At 41.4% G+C, this 17,473-nt stretch overlaps 1 protein-coding gene across 1 annotated transcript in view; it reads right to left on the reverse strand.

Moving 5' to 3' along the window:
* The window catches only part of LOC107582150 (NACHT, LRR and PYD domains-containing protein 3-like), a 26,204-nt gene extending 19,733 nt beyond the window's left edge, over positions 1-6,471 (reverse strand). Inside the window, exons 1-3 of the mRNA XM_016267878.1 lie at positions 5,778-6,471; positions 5,436-5,448; positions 5,221-5,369 (exon numbers count right to left, since the gene is read on the reverse strand). Coding sequence (XP_016123364.1) covers positions 5,221-5,369; positions 5,436-5,448; positions 5,778-6,442 — 827 coding nt within the window. The 5' untranslated portion in view covers positions 6,443-6,471. The remainder of the gene's footprint in view (positions 1-5,220; positions 5,370-5,435; positions 5,449-5,777) is intronic.
* Between the last annotated feature and the right edge of the window lie 11,002 nt (positions 6,472-17,473).

Below are 17,473 nucleotides of genomic sequence, written 5' to 3' on the forward strand. Positions count from 1 at the left end.
GGTTTTTCAGGCAATGCGAAAAAGGAATAATTCGCAAAACTGCAATGGAAACGGCTTTTTCGCATTTACAGGTCACATGGCGTATGTAAAAAGTCATATGATCATTCTTCAATGTACTATAACCTCCAAGAAACACTTCATAAGTGGCCGTGCTCCAGTATAAGGGGCTTTCCCTACTATTAATGCTTAAGACAATTTACATTGCACACGTCTGCGGTGCAGTGTGGCTCTGATACGGCCACTGAAACTGATTGCGGCCACTCTAGTCAAAGCTTGTGTTTATGTTTTTATACAGTCTATGGTTTATTCCAGCCGCGCCACGCACGTTTCTGAAGCGGCTCTCTGTGCTGCTTCTGAAGATACACGCATAAGCCTCCTTTGAATAAATATAGCCAAAATCCGTCAAAAATCCCACTAAAATGCGTTGCCGTGACTTATCGCGAGAAGCAAAAGGTTACGTTTTAGTCGCATGGAAACGCCGTCATTTCGCAATACTTTTTTATCGACATTTATAAAATATTGCCAAAGTTTTGCGCAAATCTGTAATGGAAACGCGTCTACTGATGGCAGAGCGAGCAGAGACTCACATTGCTTTTTCTGCAAATTATTCATTCAAGTGTGTTTCCCTTTAAAATTATATTGAATTATATAGATATCCTGAATTCCACTGATATTTAAATAGAGTTTTAGTTCATTGAAATAAAGTATACTACCGCAAAAATATGCAGAGGACTTTTATTAGTGTATTTCTTAAAAGTGTTCTTTGAATGGTTTAAAAATTACCACACTTTTATATGGATATCCTAAGTTTAAATTAAGTTGATTTTATTTAAAATATATTAGTAATGTTGTAGTTATAAGTACATTTCCAATAAGTACTTGATTGTACAGTTTAAATAATTAAAATGTATATCATATAAAGGGAATGTTAACATAATCAAAATACATTTGAAATGAATTATTTAATCTATAAAAATATGTGGACAATACATTATAAGTACATTTTGTAAATATTCATTATATATTAAATCTTATATTTTAAATACTAGATAAGTGTATTTTCTATGTATGATGAGTATATTTAAAAGTGTGTGAAAGATGGTTTCAATTGTACTACAAGTGGTAAGTTGAGATGCTACAGTATGTACAGATGTACAGTCATGAGATGTTATATGTGTTGTTCAGGTCAGGTGGAATAAAGCCTGAAGGAAAAAGCTGTTCTTATGCTGCTCAGTAATGCTAGATCTGTGTCAGAATGCAAGAACAGAAACAATGTCTTTGTACTGAAGACCAAGTTTAAAATAGTTCTAATTTTTTTGCAAATGTCCCTTTAGGTGCTCCGTATTTTGCTTAAGGGTTTTGGGTGGCATAATTCACAAGGTTACCAATTAAATGACTTTTGAGGAAAGTCTGTGTGCTGTCTGGTTAGGGGATGGGTTTAGCCTCAAAGCAGCCAATCCAATTTAACATGAATGACCAAAAGGGGAGAGCAGAATGGCACAAAAGTGTGAAAATCCATCACGCTCCCTAAGGTCGCAAAATTCTGGACTTTTGGTAGTACCTAGGATAGCAAAGTCCACTAAAGGAGGTAGAGCTTTTTCGCATTTGGCTCCCAAACTCTGGAATAGCCTTCCTGATACCGTTCGGGGTTCAGACACACTCTCTCTGTTTAAATCTAGATTAAAGACACATCTCTTTGGCCAAGCATTCAAATAATGCATCTCATAATCTTTTACTGCAGTCATAATCTTTTACTGCAGTTATATGACTTGACTTGACTTGACTTGAATGTCCCCTGAAAATAAATCTACTTGCCATGGCAACAAATGACTGTTGCATGGAAGAATACCTCAGTAATAGTGTTGCCAAGTCCGCAGTTTTCCTATGGAATTGGGCTACTTTAACTCCGTTGCCACGGGTTGTTTTTCATGTACCAATTAAATAACTTTTAAGTGACCCCAATAATGTGATATTTCACCCCTAAAATGCGTATTTTACCCCCCTTTAGGTAGTCGCACTGACAAACGCCGCACTCAACTCGCCTCATCCGCGAATGTATGCAAACACACCGCGAGAGCGTCACCACCAGGAGCAGAAAGCGTCCGACCCCACGTCCCCGCCCCAACTCCGCCCCCAACTGCAAGCGCCACTCTCTCCAGCTGGAGGCAGGCTAGTAACTCGAGCAGTAACTGCGGCGCTGCCGAAGACTTCCGAAACCATGAAAGAAACGCGTTAAGCAGCGCGTTCTTGCTCTCGCTCTCGCTTGGGTCGCTGAATGCGCGCACGCACATAAGAATCCAACTCTTAATTAACAGTGTAAATAACTCAGAATGCATGAAATGACATTACCCCCGTTAAGCGCAGCATATTGCAACGACAGCGTGCTGCCAGTGACAACAGATGCAGTACCGCACATGCATGAACTAGCACAAGCATTTAACTGAAAACAACTTAATGAGCCCAAGCAACACAGATAGCCTTAGAAACACGCATGTTGCAGATAACCTGAGAGCATTAAATGGAACTTAGCTTGTGAAGACATTGGAGAGAGTGAAACAGAGCAGCTGTGAAGTGGCTGCTCGATCTCTTGATATCCTTCTTGGGGATGAAGTTCCCATCTGACTTGTTAGTGAGACAGTCACATAACTTGTGGAGTTCATGACAATAATGCAGAGATGGTTTTGCCTGCCGAATTCGCCATTTAATTAGCTATTGAGCAATGCAAAAACTGCTGATCCTACTGCGGGACCTTATATATGAATGCTTAGGTGTCGTATTCCCATAGGTTGATGGGGATCAGCTGAGAGTCAGCTGATGCGAGCTTGACTAACGTGACCTGCCAGAACTAATGCTACGCTTGATATCCGGACAGTAATACTTCCAGATTTGTCCGAAATTGTGCGGTCTACACAGGAGTATACTGGTCTGTATACACCTCTTTTCATGCAGCGTTAACTAGTGTTTTTCTTAGATTTTCTGCTGACTGCAGCCTTTAAATGTAACTCATCAGCAAGGCAAAGCTGACTGCTACTCACAAAAATGCGCTGTGACATGTTCACCCTGATAACTTGTTGAAGTTTGTGGTTAAAGTGCCACTCAGCGGCCAAAAGCTGCAGATACATTTCACAGACACGGTGGCGGTGCGCACTCATTGCTAAGAGTCCCACAATCAATCCACCCAACGTTAGGGTCTCCAATTCAAATCCTCTACAACAGGGGTGGCGAACTCCGGTCCTGGAGAGCCGCAGCCCTGCAGAGTTCAGCTCCAACCCTAATTAAAACTCACCTGCCTGTAGCTTCCTAGTAACCGTTCAGACTAGGGATGGGCATTGCACCGCCACCGACATTAACCAGGGACGGATGCACTTTGTTTAAGTGGTACATTATTTGAGTCGTGGCCGTGTTGTACTTATACACGGCATCGCAATGTTTGCAGTGAACTATTTCGCTTTTTAAATCAAAATGGTCCCACGCCACACTTCGCCATGACCTCTTCATGATTATTCTTTTGAAATCAAAACGGAAAATCACAGATAACCGAGTATGGTGTCAAATATTGCACCCTGGTGGTAAAATGCTTAATTGCTGCCACACAGGGAAATTCATTTAATTGCGTCAAGACTCACACTACGCAACCTGCATTAGATTAAAAAAAATGCATTAGATTAATCGATAACAAATTAACGTGATCGATGAAATTCTTAACGATCAATTATCGATCGTCGATTAATCATGCCCATCCCTAGTTCAGACCTTGATTAGCTTGTTCAGGTATGTTTGATTAGGGTTGAAGCAAAACCCTGCAGGGCTGCGGCTCTCCAGGACCGATGTTCGCCACCCCTGCTCTACAGCAGTGGTTCCCAACCCTGGTCCTAGAGGCACCCCAACACTGCACGTCTTGCATGTCTCCTTAATCAAACACACCTGATACTGGTCATCAGCTCATTAGTAGAGACTTCAAGACCTGAAATTGGTGCGTCAGAGAAATGAGACAGGCAAAACGTGCAGTGTTGGGGTGCCTCCAGGACCAGGGTTGGGAACCACAGTTTATGAACCTGAGCTTGGTGGCACATTAACAGTACATGTGTTTAATGTCTTTCTAATCTGGCAGAGCCACTTCCGGTTTTAGAGAGTTCTGCTAATAAGCTGTTAAGTCAAATTAGGTGTGTTGAATTAAAAAGACTTAAAAACAGGGTTGGGTACCACTGCTCTAGTACAATCATCAATACAAAATATGACTTAATAAAATCAATAACTTTTGAGATGCATGTAACATTTGGGCTGCGTTATGAAAATCTTCCCACATAGTGATGTAGATATGTGGGGGCGTGTTAGAACGAGCCGTTTTAGGTAGGTGTGGCTGACTCTTAACTTTTACAAAGAATATCTCTTTGGATTTGAGACTTTAGTCTTTGCAACTTTACAGATCTTCTTTGTGCACCAAGAGCTTGTAACACTCCAAAGAGAAAGGAGAAATTTAAATCGCATCATATGACCCCTTTAAGTATTTAAGTAGATTTGATGCCTTTTGTAGACTTTAACAAAAAAAAAAGACATCACATGACATGTGGTCTCCACATGAGCTGTCATACAGATAAAGTAATTTGCCAGCTAATGCTGGTGTGCATGTTGATTTATATTAGATGGCTAAAAGACTTGAACTCAATCAGATATCAACTTTAAAGTAGGTGGAGCCAGGGGCAAACTGGCCATAGGGAGTGCTGGGAAGTTTTTGTGGTGAGCCGGACAGAAACTTGGGTCAACCAGGCCGTGATATGCTCAGTGGAGTGTGACAACCATTAGCGCACTCAATTCCCACAAGACCTGATTTTAAAATGCTGTCAATCTGTTCACACCTTTTGGTATTGAATCATATTGTACTTCCAGCATGGAATGTCTTGTTGGGATCTTACAGATTTGTCAGTTGTGTGGCACATTGCATAAGGCTCTATAAGTTTTCAAGAGACCCCTCAAAATAAGAAAACCGGTAGTGCTGATAAGTTAAAATTATAACAAAATATTTTATTAACTTAAGGGGTCTTTGGAAACTTGGCCCTGGAACACGACACCAAAATGTAGGTGTTCAAACCCTGCAAGTCTTAGCACTGTGCCTTCGCTGCATTGTGTTTAGCATTGCTGCAGCTATATATATATATATATATATATATATATTTTTTTTTTTGTACTCTATATTTATTTTAATATATGAACTTAACTCACAAAGCTTTTCTGCAGTTCATCACAGCTGGTATCAGTCTTCTTCTAGCCTCATCTGATGTGTTGTATTTCTTGAGGTCCAGCTCATCCAGCGGCTCCTCCGACATCTGAAGCATGTAGGAGATTGTTGAGCAGTGAGCGGGAGAGAGTTTCTTCTCTGAGTGTTTGTCTGATTTCACAAATTCCTGAATCTCTCTGGACAGAGTCTGATCTTTCACTTCCAGCAGACAGAGGAACAGATTGATGGATCTTTCAGTGGACAGATGTTTGTTCTTCTTAATTGTGTTTTTAATATACAGTGATGTTTTCTCGATGCTCTCTGAGCTGTTCTCTGTGTGTGTCAGTAGATCCTGTAAGAGTCTCTGATTGGACTCCAGTGAGATGCCCAGCAGAAATCGCAGGAACAGATCAAGCTGATCACAGCTGGTATCAGTCTTCTTCTAGCCTCATCTGATGTGTTGTATTTCTTGAGGTCCAGCTCATCCAGCGGCTTCTCTGACATCTGAAGCATGTAGGCAATTGTTGAGCAGTGAGCAGGAGAGAGTTTCTTCTCTGAGTGTTTGTCTGATTTCACAAATTCCTGAATCTCTCTGGACAGAGTCTGATCTTTCACTTCCAGCAGACAGAGGAACAGATTGATGGATCTTTCAGTGGACAGATGTTTGTTCTTCTTAATTGTGTTTTTAATATACAGTGATGTTTTCTCGATGCTCTCTGAGCTGTTCTCTGTGTGTGTCAGTAGATCCTGTAAGAGTCTCTGATTGGACTCCAGTGAGATGCCCAGCAGAAATCGCAGGAACAGATCAAGCTGTCCATTTTCACTTTCTTGTACTTTACTGAATACACGTGTATGAAAATTATGTAGTGAATCAAAAAGTGATTCAGTAGTTCTACATAAATAGCAGTAAACTGCATAAAAAGCAGCAAGAAACTCTTGAAAGCTGAGATGAATGAAGCTGTAGACTTTCCTCTGATGAATCACAGATTCCTCCTTAAAGATCTCAGTGCAAATCCCAGAATACACTGAGGCATCAGTGAGGTCTATGCCGCTCTCAATCAGGTCCTCCTCGTAGAACATCACATTGCCCTTCATCAGCTGTTTGAAAGCCACTTCAGCAAGTTTCACAATCACTTCTATGTTGGACTGCAGGAGTTTCTCTGGATATCTCTCTTCATACTTCTGGTTCCTCATGTTGATCTGAATCAGCAGGAAGTGGATGTACATTTCAGTCAGAGTTTGAGGGATTTCTGCACTCATATCTTCTTCCAGGAGCTCCTCCTGATTGGCTTTTCCCTCGGTCCACTCCAGAATGAACTTCTGCACAGAGACGGTTTTTCCGATTCCAGCGATGCCTTTAGTAAGAACAGTCTTGATCTGCTCTTTCTCCTCACATCCTGCTTCAGCTGAGGCTTTAAAGATGTCATTGCAGTAGATTGGAGTGTCTTGTGAGTGTTGAGTTCTGGATTTATTCTCCATTTGTAAAACCTCATGTTCTTCATTCACTCTTTCACTCTCTCCCTCTAAGATGTAGAGTTGTGTATAAATACTGTTCAGTAGGGTTTGATCATCTTGTAGTTTGATTCCCTCAGATAAGCTCTCATACTTGTTTTTCATTATGGTTTTGTATTGATCTTTGACTTTCTGAAAAACATCATCACCTGGTTGTTGAGAATGCTGCTGCAAATCTCCAGTTTCTTCAATCAAGGCTGGTTCCATGACAGGACACGGTCTGGTCTGGTCCGAGTTGCAGCTGATACAGTGTCTTCTTAAACCATCGCCAGAGACTGCATCTATCAGAACCTGCTCACAAACTCCACATCTGGACTGGTAATAAATTAGATCTTCCCTTACCTCACTGCAGAACCCCAGGAAAAAGAGTAGTCAATTGTTATACAGTATGCATACAAAAAGCCATAACAAAAACAACTCCCCAATAACCTACCTTGGATTTCTGAATTGTGATTTATCGTGAAATCCAACAGGTTGTTTAATTGAACAGTTGCTCTTCATACAGACACAGCTAAGAGCACCTCCCTCTTCTTTCTTCTCATAGAGATTCATTTTGGATGCAGTCCTGACTGTGTATGTTACTGCACTGATTATGATCAGTATTGTAATAATTATTTTCAAGATTACATCTAAGGAAAAAAAAAAGATAAAGGAAATTGAGTTCTGATCATTTCCTAATAATGGCACCCTGTGTTTTCCATCTTAACATTTTAAGCTTGGGCTACATGCCAGAGCCATAGCCTAGTGGGCTTTGCGCTCATGACATCTTGTGCTGATGTTTAGCAGGTGACCAGAGTTTGTATCTTACCTTATGAGGTTCTTTCCTGATCCCATGCCCAATCTTCTCCCCAATCATTTCCCGTCATCTCTCCACTGTCCGCTATAAAAGCCAAAAATATAATCTTAAAAAAGTCAAGGCTACACTGTGATAGCCATTCGGTGGCACGTAGGAAAAAATTCAAAAACATTCATTGTAGTTGATTTAGATTGCTTTCACACCTGTAGATTGATTGCTTTGTTCCGAAACAGGGATTAAAATTATTACAATGTTGCTTTTTATTCTTGGTGCGGTTCACTTTCACACGGCAAAGTTTCTAAATGGACCAAATTTGTTAATACAAGTCACGTGTGAGTAAACTGTTCTCTCATTGGTTAAAGTTTCACGGTTTATTTTCCGGGATTCCACTTAGCTGTCACGGCTGTCATCTGTCAGGATGGAACGACAACAGCTTCAGATGAAACAGATGAAAAGCTTATTGTTTTTTTTGTAGATGTTGTTATATTAACTTGTCACTTTGAGCAGGAGTCGAGGATTCATCGGGAAAACATTTTTAAAATGCACATACTAGGAAGAAGAGCAATAAGAGGGCATTATAAAATGAAAAAGTGCGCTTTGATTTTGAATGGCGAAGACGTGATCACCCACAGACATTCACATGGTTTATTTTGAAGTATTAGCAAAACAACAAAGCTAATGCTTTTCACGGAACTTACGTAATTACCCATTATACATTGTGATATAGCCTGGTTCACTGGTCCATTAGATCGGATTGCTTTCTCACTACAACCGAACCGCTCCAGAGTTCAAAGTAACTTCAGAGTTTTCAATCGAGTCGAGACAACCTCGTTCAGGCGATCTCAGACTGATTGTTTTGGCGCGGATCCGAGCACGATTGCCGTGTTCACATATGCCCAAACGAACCGAGCTAAAGGGGAAATGCGCCAGGTTCCGAAACAACAAGCCAGGTGTGAACCCTTACCAAAAATTTGTATACTTCAAGTTTATTTTATTAAGAATACTTAAGTAAAGTTCAAGTATATTTTTAAGTATACTTTATGTAGTAAGTATACAAATATCAGTGTACTAGTAGCGTACTATTTCAATACTCCTTGGGACTAAATTGGCCCACTTTCTAGTATATGAACATATACTTTTAAGTCTATGTTTTTAGTTTGTACTGCAACTATACTAGAAGTGAACTTATAGGTATACTGATAGTTTACTAATTAAATACTTGCAGCATTTTAGTACACTTTGAAGTATAGTCTCAGTAAACTACTAGTTTAGTAGTTTTATACTGCAAGTATACTCGTAAGTTTTCCTTAAGTGAACTTTACATCATACTTTAAGTATACTACTACGTCCCTATTTAGGTATTAATTTGTATATATTTTGTTATATGAATATCTGAACATACAAAACATCAAAAGAAAGAACAGGGTATCTGCTTGTAAACAAAAAATGTTATTCTAGCTTCATGCATTCTTTTTTTAAACACTTGAATGTGGGTACGTTTAATAAATAAAAAATTAAAAGAATAAAGAAATAAGATTTTGAACAAAAAGCTGAAAAATGACTATGAATTGGATTCAGAATGATAATCAAAACGTAGATGAGTCGATCAACACCCCAAAGCTTGACAGTCATTATTACCTCTTCATTGCTCGACATTTTATTCCATAACGTTGTCACGGAATGCCAGGAGGAAACAAGGTAAGTTCCATGTGCAGTTTATTGAAAATAATAACAGGACAAAACAGAACAAAACGTTGCAAAAGGTAATCCAAAACCTGACACCGACAACACCAACTAAGAAGACAATACAATCCAGACGCAAATGACAGACAGAGAAGGCATGATATATATAGCTGGGTTAATGATGAACAGGTGTTACCGATTAAACCAGGATTAGTGAGCAGGGGACTATGGGAAATGGAGTTTAACACAAACAACGAAAACAGAAGAGCGCCCTCAAGTGACCAGTCCAGGTCACCACAACAAACACTGTGACAAACGTTGCACAGTTTTGATGCTGTTTTATGTCTGATGATCATGTTAGAATACATGTGGAAGCATGTGTTGTTTCGGTTTCTTACAGTATAACAATGAAAACACGGATTCTCAGAGCACAAGTATAGCTCAAATATATTTATTTATTTAGTATAAGTCAAGTATACTTAAATGTAATTTTAAGTATATTTCTGAGAAGTACATAAAGCCAATGTCTGAGAAGTACATCAAATTAGACTTAAAGTATACTTTCCTATTTTTAGTTTAAAAGAAGTATACTAATAGCACACTCGAATAAACATCTTCTTCGTAAGGCAAAGCACCCTTATTTACAGCTGTTTTTGCTATATAAAAGCCTACAGTATAAAATGATAGAGATGTACAAATTCCATCTTGTCTCGAATTCCTCTCAGACGGTTTTGAAAAGAAGCCAGAAAATTACAAGAAACACTAGTTACACAACAAAAGGCATTAACCAATTCTTTATTTCTTTCTCTCTTTTAATCTGCCGTGGTTTTGCCAGAAACTACAGTCATTCTTTTATCTTTATCTGCAAAGTGTTGAAAGTTTTCCAGGCATTCCAATCATAGTTCTGTAGTTTAGACAATACAAAACTGTTTACTTTCTGTTTAAAGCAAAAAAAATTGAAAAAACTTGTACGGATGTACGCACAAACACACACAACAAAAGGCATTAACCAATTCTTTCTTTCTTTCTTTCTCTCTTTTAATCTGCCGTGGTTTTGCCAGAAACTACAGTCATTCTTTTATCTTTATCTGCAAAGTGTTGAAAGTTTTCCAGGCATTCCAATCATAGTTCTGTAGTTTAGACAATACAAAACTGTTTACTTTCTGTTTAAAGCAAAAAAAATTGAAAAAACTTGTACGGATATACGCACAAACACAATGTTACTTCTCATTTGATTTTTACTTGTTATGAAATGTCATGTGATTTATTTCTCATGCAGAGTAACAGATAAAACAACTCTAACAAACCTATAACCCTGTAGTTAGTTAATAAAACACAAGTTCCTAGGGTTCTCCCACATTTTAATGTTATCATCTATAAAATGCCTTTGTAAAACATTAACTTACATGTACAATATTTACTGTACATAATTCAAAGCAAATGTTAAGACAAAATGGCAATGCACTCACCTTGAAATGTGTCGCAGCTCTGGCATGCTCTGTAAAGTACATCTGCACTCTGATTCATCAGGTTAAACCAGTTACGTTTTGTCTTTTTTTTTTTTGTCTTCTCTCAATATACTTCTTGTTGACAGGATGAACTCTATGAGGAAATTATTTCTATCATCTTACTAACTTGCCTTGCTATAGTGTATAGCTAAAGTGTATAGCTTTATAATCCACAGGCAATCAATTGCATGTCATTCTCCGCACACATTTTTCACACAGTACATCAGGAAATACATTGGCTTATTTATAACTGTCACGGTGCGTGAGGATAGAGGAAGCGAGGACTCAAGTGCAGGAAGAATGGTTCCTACTTTAATAATAAAATGAAACAAAAACAAACTCAAACCACCCCGAAGGAGAAAAACAGACAGGCAGGCTCGAAACTGCACTACATGCAGACATAACACACACAATGAAAAAACAACGGATCAGCACAGGATTACAGACACCAGGAGAATAAATGGGAAACCAAACGAGGAGGCTAATGAGGGAGACACAGGTGGAGCAACTAAAACAATAACGAGGTAACAAGATGGGTGGGGCAACACAATAGACTGGAGAGAGCACATGGCACAAAACAAACAACACAAGCCATGTGCTCACAGAGAACAGTGTCATCTGGTGGCCATCCTGGGCACCCCCACTAAAGACTGTGACAGAACCCCCCCCCCCTTAAGGAGCGGATTCCAGACGCTCCATCCAAAGAAATCCTGGAGGGAGACGGAACGGAGGTGGATCAGGGGGAGGGATGGTGGGCCAGGCCCGTGTAGTGGAAGAGGCCAGGGCAGGGCAGGAGGCCAGGGCAGGGCCAGCAGGGCAGGAAGCCAGGGCGGGGCCGGCAGCTTGGCCGGCAGCCAGAGCGGAGCCTGGATCAAGGAGGGAGCCAGCAGGGCAAGCAGCTGTGGTGGAGCAGGCAGAGAGCAGAGCTTGGGCGGAGCCGGCAGGGCATGAAGCTTGAGCTTGGGCGGAGCCGGCAGGGCAGGGAGCTTGAGCTTGGGCAGAGCCGGCAGGGCAGGGAGCTTGAGCTTGGGCGGAGCCGGCAGGGCAGGGAGGGAGCTTGGGCGGAGACGGCAGGGCAGGGAGCTTGGGCGGCGCCGGCAGGGCACCGGGCTCTAGGAAGGCCTCCCGGCCTTGAAGGACGGAAGAAGCCTTCTTCCTCCTCCGTTTCCGCGACGGTGGCACTGCAGCTTCGTCTGCCGCCTCCGGGGGCACTGCAGCCTCTCTTGCCACCACCGGGGGCACTGCAGCTTCATCAGCCGCCTCTGGGGGCGCTGCAGACTCTTCGGCCACCACCGGGGGCGCTGCAGCTTCGTCGGCCGCCTTCGGGGGCGCTGCAGCCTCATAGGCTGCCACTGGAAGCGCTGCAGCCTCATAGGCTGCCTCTAGGGGTGGCGAGGCGGACCCATTCTTCCTCCTCCTCCTCCTCCGTTTCCGAGAGGGTGGCACTGCTGCTTCGTCGGCCGCCTCCGGGGGCACTGCAGCCTCCTTGGCCACCACCGGGGGTGCTGCAGCTCTGTCGGCCGCCTCTGGGGGCACGGCAACCTCTTCGGCCACCACTGGGGGTGCGGCAGCTTCGTTGGCCTCCTTCGGGGGCGCTACAGCCTTGCCGGCCTTCACGGGAGGCACTGCAGCCCCCTTAGCTGAGGAACGTGCCACGAACTCCACAAACCTCTCAAAGGATAAATGCTTGGATCCCGCCATGCTCCAGGGGCTAATGGGCTCATCAAGGGCATAATTGAATAAGTCCTTAAGCACAGAGTCATTGTAGCCCAGCCCCTCTGCCACATTCCTGAACTCCATGGCAAACTTCCTCAGCTCAGTCCCTCGTTGACGGAGGGAGCACAAGGTCTCCAGCTGGAGCATGCGCTGGTAGAGGGGGCTGGAGAGAGTGGAGACCGGTAGATGGAGTGAGCCATTTCTCCGCTGAGTCCTCATGTTGGCTGATCCATTCTGTCACGGTGCGTGAGGATAGAGGAAGCGAGGACTCAAGTGCAGGAGGAATGGTTCCTTCTTTAATAATAAAATGAAACAAAAACAGACAGGCAGGCTCGAAACTGCACCACATGCAGACATAACACACACAATGAAAAAACAACGGATTAGCACAGGATTACAGACACCAGGAGAATAAATGGGAAACCAAACGAGGAGGCTAATGAGGGAGACACAGGTGGAGCAACTAAAACAATAACGAGGTAATAAGATGGGAGGGGCAACACAATAGACAGGAGAGAGCACATGGCACAAAACAAACACAACACAAGCCATGTGCTCACAGAGAACAGTGTCATCTGGTGGCCATCCTGGGCACACCCACTGAAGACTGTGACAATAAAGGCAACAACTATTTTAAAAGTGTTCAGGAGACTAGTGTATAATATTTTATATGATTTACATGTTTAGCATGTAAACTTTAGGCTTTTTCTTGAATCAAAGAAGTTATGAAATTGGCTGTTGACATATAAAAGATCACACTTTCCCCAGAACAACCTTGACAAAGCTGATAATGTGGTGAAATATCAGTCTGACATCATTCAAATGTTAAAGCATTACATTTGTCCTTTGAAATTGTTGTGAAATGCTACTGGAGAAATTAACAGGTTGTGTGCTTAGGTTGGACTATGTGTTTGAGGAGATGTCTGATCTCATAAAAGCTACAGTATATGCGGTGACTGCATTTTTGTAAAACAGTATTACCTCTACATATTTTGCTGCAGTTTCCAGCTGAAATGCACAGCATGGGGTGCCAAAAGTGTGAGATCATATTCAGATAAGCTTTTCAACTATAAAGCCCCATTCATACTGCCAATGACACACAGCAACAAAGCAACATGATCCCATTCATTTTCAGTGGAGTGTTGGCGACATCAGGCGACATGAGCGACCGAATGTAGGCAAAGCCATGCTACAAAAGTTAATAATAGTTTAACTTTATGCAAATGAGCAGTGAATTTCACAAGCGACAACCAATGGGCTCTAAGCAACGAGAATTGTGATGTATTTCCGCTCATACTTTATACCAGCAAGGACGCTTCCGGTTTGTATGGTAACTAAGAGAAACCATCAGCTGTGTGGGAGTCATGCCCCCTCACTAAAACAACAAAGAAAACGTCGTAGTTTTATACAGTTTTAAATCGAGTTTATATCTTCTCCATAACCATGGAAAAGACGGTTTTCCAACGTTAAAAGCAAATGAAGGCAGCATCGGAGCACTGTAGTGTCCCGCTGTGCTCTGTGTCTTCACGCTACAACTCCTGTGCTAGTTTTCATTCATTTCCGGTGAAGGACGAGATCAGGAAAAAATGCATTGTAAACATTAGAAGGATCAACTTCCAAATCACAAAACACACAAAGGTATGCAGTGTACATTTCAAACCAGATGATTTTGTGGAAGGAACAAGTAGGAGGCGTCTGAAAAAAGGTGCTGTCCCTTCAGTATTTGAGTGGAACCGTGAACGCCAAATGCAGCCGCCGAGGTTAAGTGTTTGGGAACGAAGAGAGCAACCACCACTACCGGAATCAGATATGGAGTAAAACTAAATGGAAATTGATCATGGACATACAGTCGGTCATGATTATTGTTCAGTTCCGGAGCCTGCAGCTCTGGACTTGTCACTATGTGAAAATGAGGAGTTGAAGAGAGAGATAGAAGATCTGCGGAAACAGCTGGAGCAGGCCATGGTGAATAGCCGCTTTGGCCTCCAGAGATTTGCAGGGTCTGATGAGGATATTCGCTTTTACACAAGGTAAAACCATTTTGTGATTATTATTTGTTATGTAAGCCATTAGCACAATGGTAAAGTGTTTTTTATATGACCATTTCGAGTTATGGATGTAGTTGTAACTGTACATAGGCTGTAGCCTTACGTTGGCTATACCTATCTGGCATAGGCCTACTGTAAGGTAACGTTATAGGGGCTGCGCTCACGTACCTCTCATATTTCTGAATAGGGTTTTACCATCCATCATTGAACATGTTCTGAATGTCTTTATACACAACAAGTATCACAAATACTTTGTCGCAGTCAGTCCACCTACCTTGATCCCAGAATTATATAGTTTATCAGTGTAATGTGTCAGGATGTGTGTGTGAGTGTTGAGGGGTGGGTGTGTGCAAAGTCAGTGTAGTTTCATTATCTGAGAATCAGTTTAAGACTGTAGTAATTACCTAATTATTCTACCATGTGTTATGCCTTAAATGTTTTAAAAGAAAAAAAAAATTTCTTTGCAGATTTGCAACCTATAAACACATGATGGCCTTCTGGGAACAGATTGAACCTTCAACATACAGGATGATTCGCGTCACCAGCTCCAAAGTCACCAGGGAGACTGGGCTATATGTTAAGACTCGGGCACTTCCTAAAATCAATGAATTCTTCCTCTTCATGATGCACCTTTCTTTGGGCCTCAAGCAGAAAGACCTGGCTCATTGCTTCCATGTCCATCAGACTACAGTGAGCTGCATCATAACCACTTGGGTGAACTTTCTTTTAGGTTCCGTGCAAATTTGGTTGCCGAAAGAGAGAGTACGAGAATACCTGCCAGAGGAATTTAAGAATTTCCGAGACACCCAGGTTATCCTGGACTGTACCGAGCTCCGCTGCCAAATGCCTTCATCTCTGCTATTACAGAGTGAGGTATTTTCCAACTACAAATCTCACTGCACCTTCAAGGCTTTGATAGGAATGGCACCTCATGGTGCAGTAACTTTTGTCTCTGGACTGTATGCAGGGTCAATCAGTGACCGGGAGCTGTTCAAGCAATCCGGGATCATCGACGTCCTTACCCCTGATATGGCCATAATGGTGGACAAGGGCTTCTTAATTGATAACCTGGTACCATGCACAATCCACAGGCCTGCTTTTGTGACCAAGGGCACACAAATGTCTGCCGGAGAGCTGAGACACACTCAGTCTGTGGCCAGGCTCAGGGTACATGTTGAACGCCTGATCTGGCGGGTGAAGGAACATAAGTTGTTTGATGCAGTCATCCCCTTGTCCATTGCTGGTAGCATTAATCAACTGTTTGCAGTGTCATGTCTTCTCATTAACAGAATGGACCACTTGTCAAGGCATGGGCCCAGTGAGTCTACACAGTGTCATTCTTGTCTGTGTACTAAGTCTTTTAAAGTCTTCATTTGGCACATTGAAATGTTGTAAATATACTGTTGTAAATATGGTCTGGAAACTGTCAAATTTTCTTACTATGATTGCCTAATAGATTTTTTTGCTTGTTGCTTTTGTCTCATCTGGGATGTTTTTTGACTTGCCACATATAATTATGTTAACTATCAGAATGGACCACTTGTCAAGGCATGGTTTGAAATATTGTAAATATTTTCTGCAAACTGTCTAATTTTCTTACTATGATGGTCTGATGTTTTTTTTTGCTTGCCTTTTGACTTACCACATATAGTTCGTACCAACATTCTTTCATTACTGATACCTGATAATTAACATTCTTCTTGACCAGTTGGTTCATTAAAAAAATAATTTTACAATCCAACTTTTGACCTCCTTCCTTTGTTAGAGCAGCCATACTTAAACCTACAATTGCAACACAGTTCTAATTCTATCAATCTTCTGCCACCTGCTCAAATCTTTATTTACAACTATGGTGAAATACAAGACTAAGAAACAGTATTTTCAAGTGTCTTTTCTATTTATTTGAATGTTGAGTCATAAGTTATATTCACGAATTACATTTATTATGATAGTTACATACAACATTCCTTCGCACTTATTAAAGCAAGCAAATAAATAAATATGTACACAAAATCCCTTTCAGAGCCCATCAACAGTAACTTGATTGTCCATGTGCACTTTGGGAAAAGCTGTACTATTGTATGCTAGTCTACATTGACAGTTATGTAACAGTATAAAAATATCTGTGAACAACAGCAGTATACAGTGTAACAGCAAAACAATAACAGTATGTGTACTGTATACTAAGTAACGATTTCCATTTTGTATAGACTTGCTAACATGAACAGTAGATCAGTTCGGATATTGTATAGACTTGCAAACATGAACAACAGATCAGTTTGAATACTGTATAGACTCGCAAAAATTAACAATAGATCAGTTCAGTTATTGTATAGATTTGTAAAAATTAACAATAACACCTGAACTCACTGAACTGATTGAAACTGATTAAACTTATTGAAAGATACTATGCCCAAGGCCATTGGAGTGACTTACTGCAAACACGTCTGTATGTAGTGGTAAAAGAAAAAATTATCTGCTCTCTCTAATGTTGTGCAGTACATAAAGATCTTTATAAATTCGCTTGACTAACATGTCTTCCTGAGCACAAACAACAAAATCACACCACTCTAGCCCTGTCAAGAGCATCTGACCTTGAACTTGCCAGTAGTACTTGTGCTGCCTCCTGAGTTTCAAAGCACCACCGGACATTTTTAGATAGGGGCAGTCCACATAGCTCTGGATATTGGGGCATTTGACCTCAAGGAGACCAAATGGTGGGTTCCCAGAGGGATCAAAGATGACTCCATCAGGAGAGCTACCTAGCCATGGAGCATCAGGATGTACAATGAACCCGCAGGGTGCACAGTTCACGTTTTTAAGAGTGCAATACTCTTTAACAGCGAGTGGCTCCATATCAATACCTCTCCTCATGTTCGTGGTCTGACCAGTCCCCTTGAGAATTCTCTCAGCCAGATTCTCTGCAGATGTATGTTCACGAACATGGCATACCTCGTGGAAGCGAGTAGATGTCACTCTCATCTTTCTCAAACGA

The sequence above is a fragment of the Sinocyclocheilus grahami genome, unplaced genomic scaffold, assembly GCF_001515645.1.
Source record: "Sinocyclocheilus grahami isolate Dianchi unplaced genomic scaffold, SAMN03320097.WGS_v1.1 scaffold40.1, whole genome shotgun sequence".
Classification (NCBI taxonomy): Eukaryota; Metazoa; Chordata; class Actinopteri; order Cypriniformes; family Cyprinidae; genus Sinocyclocheilus; species Sinocyclocheilus grahami.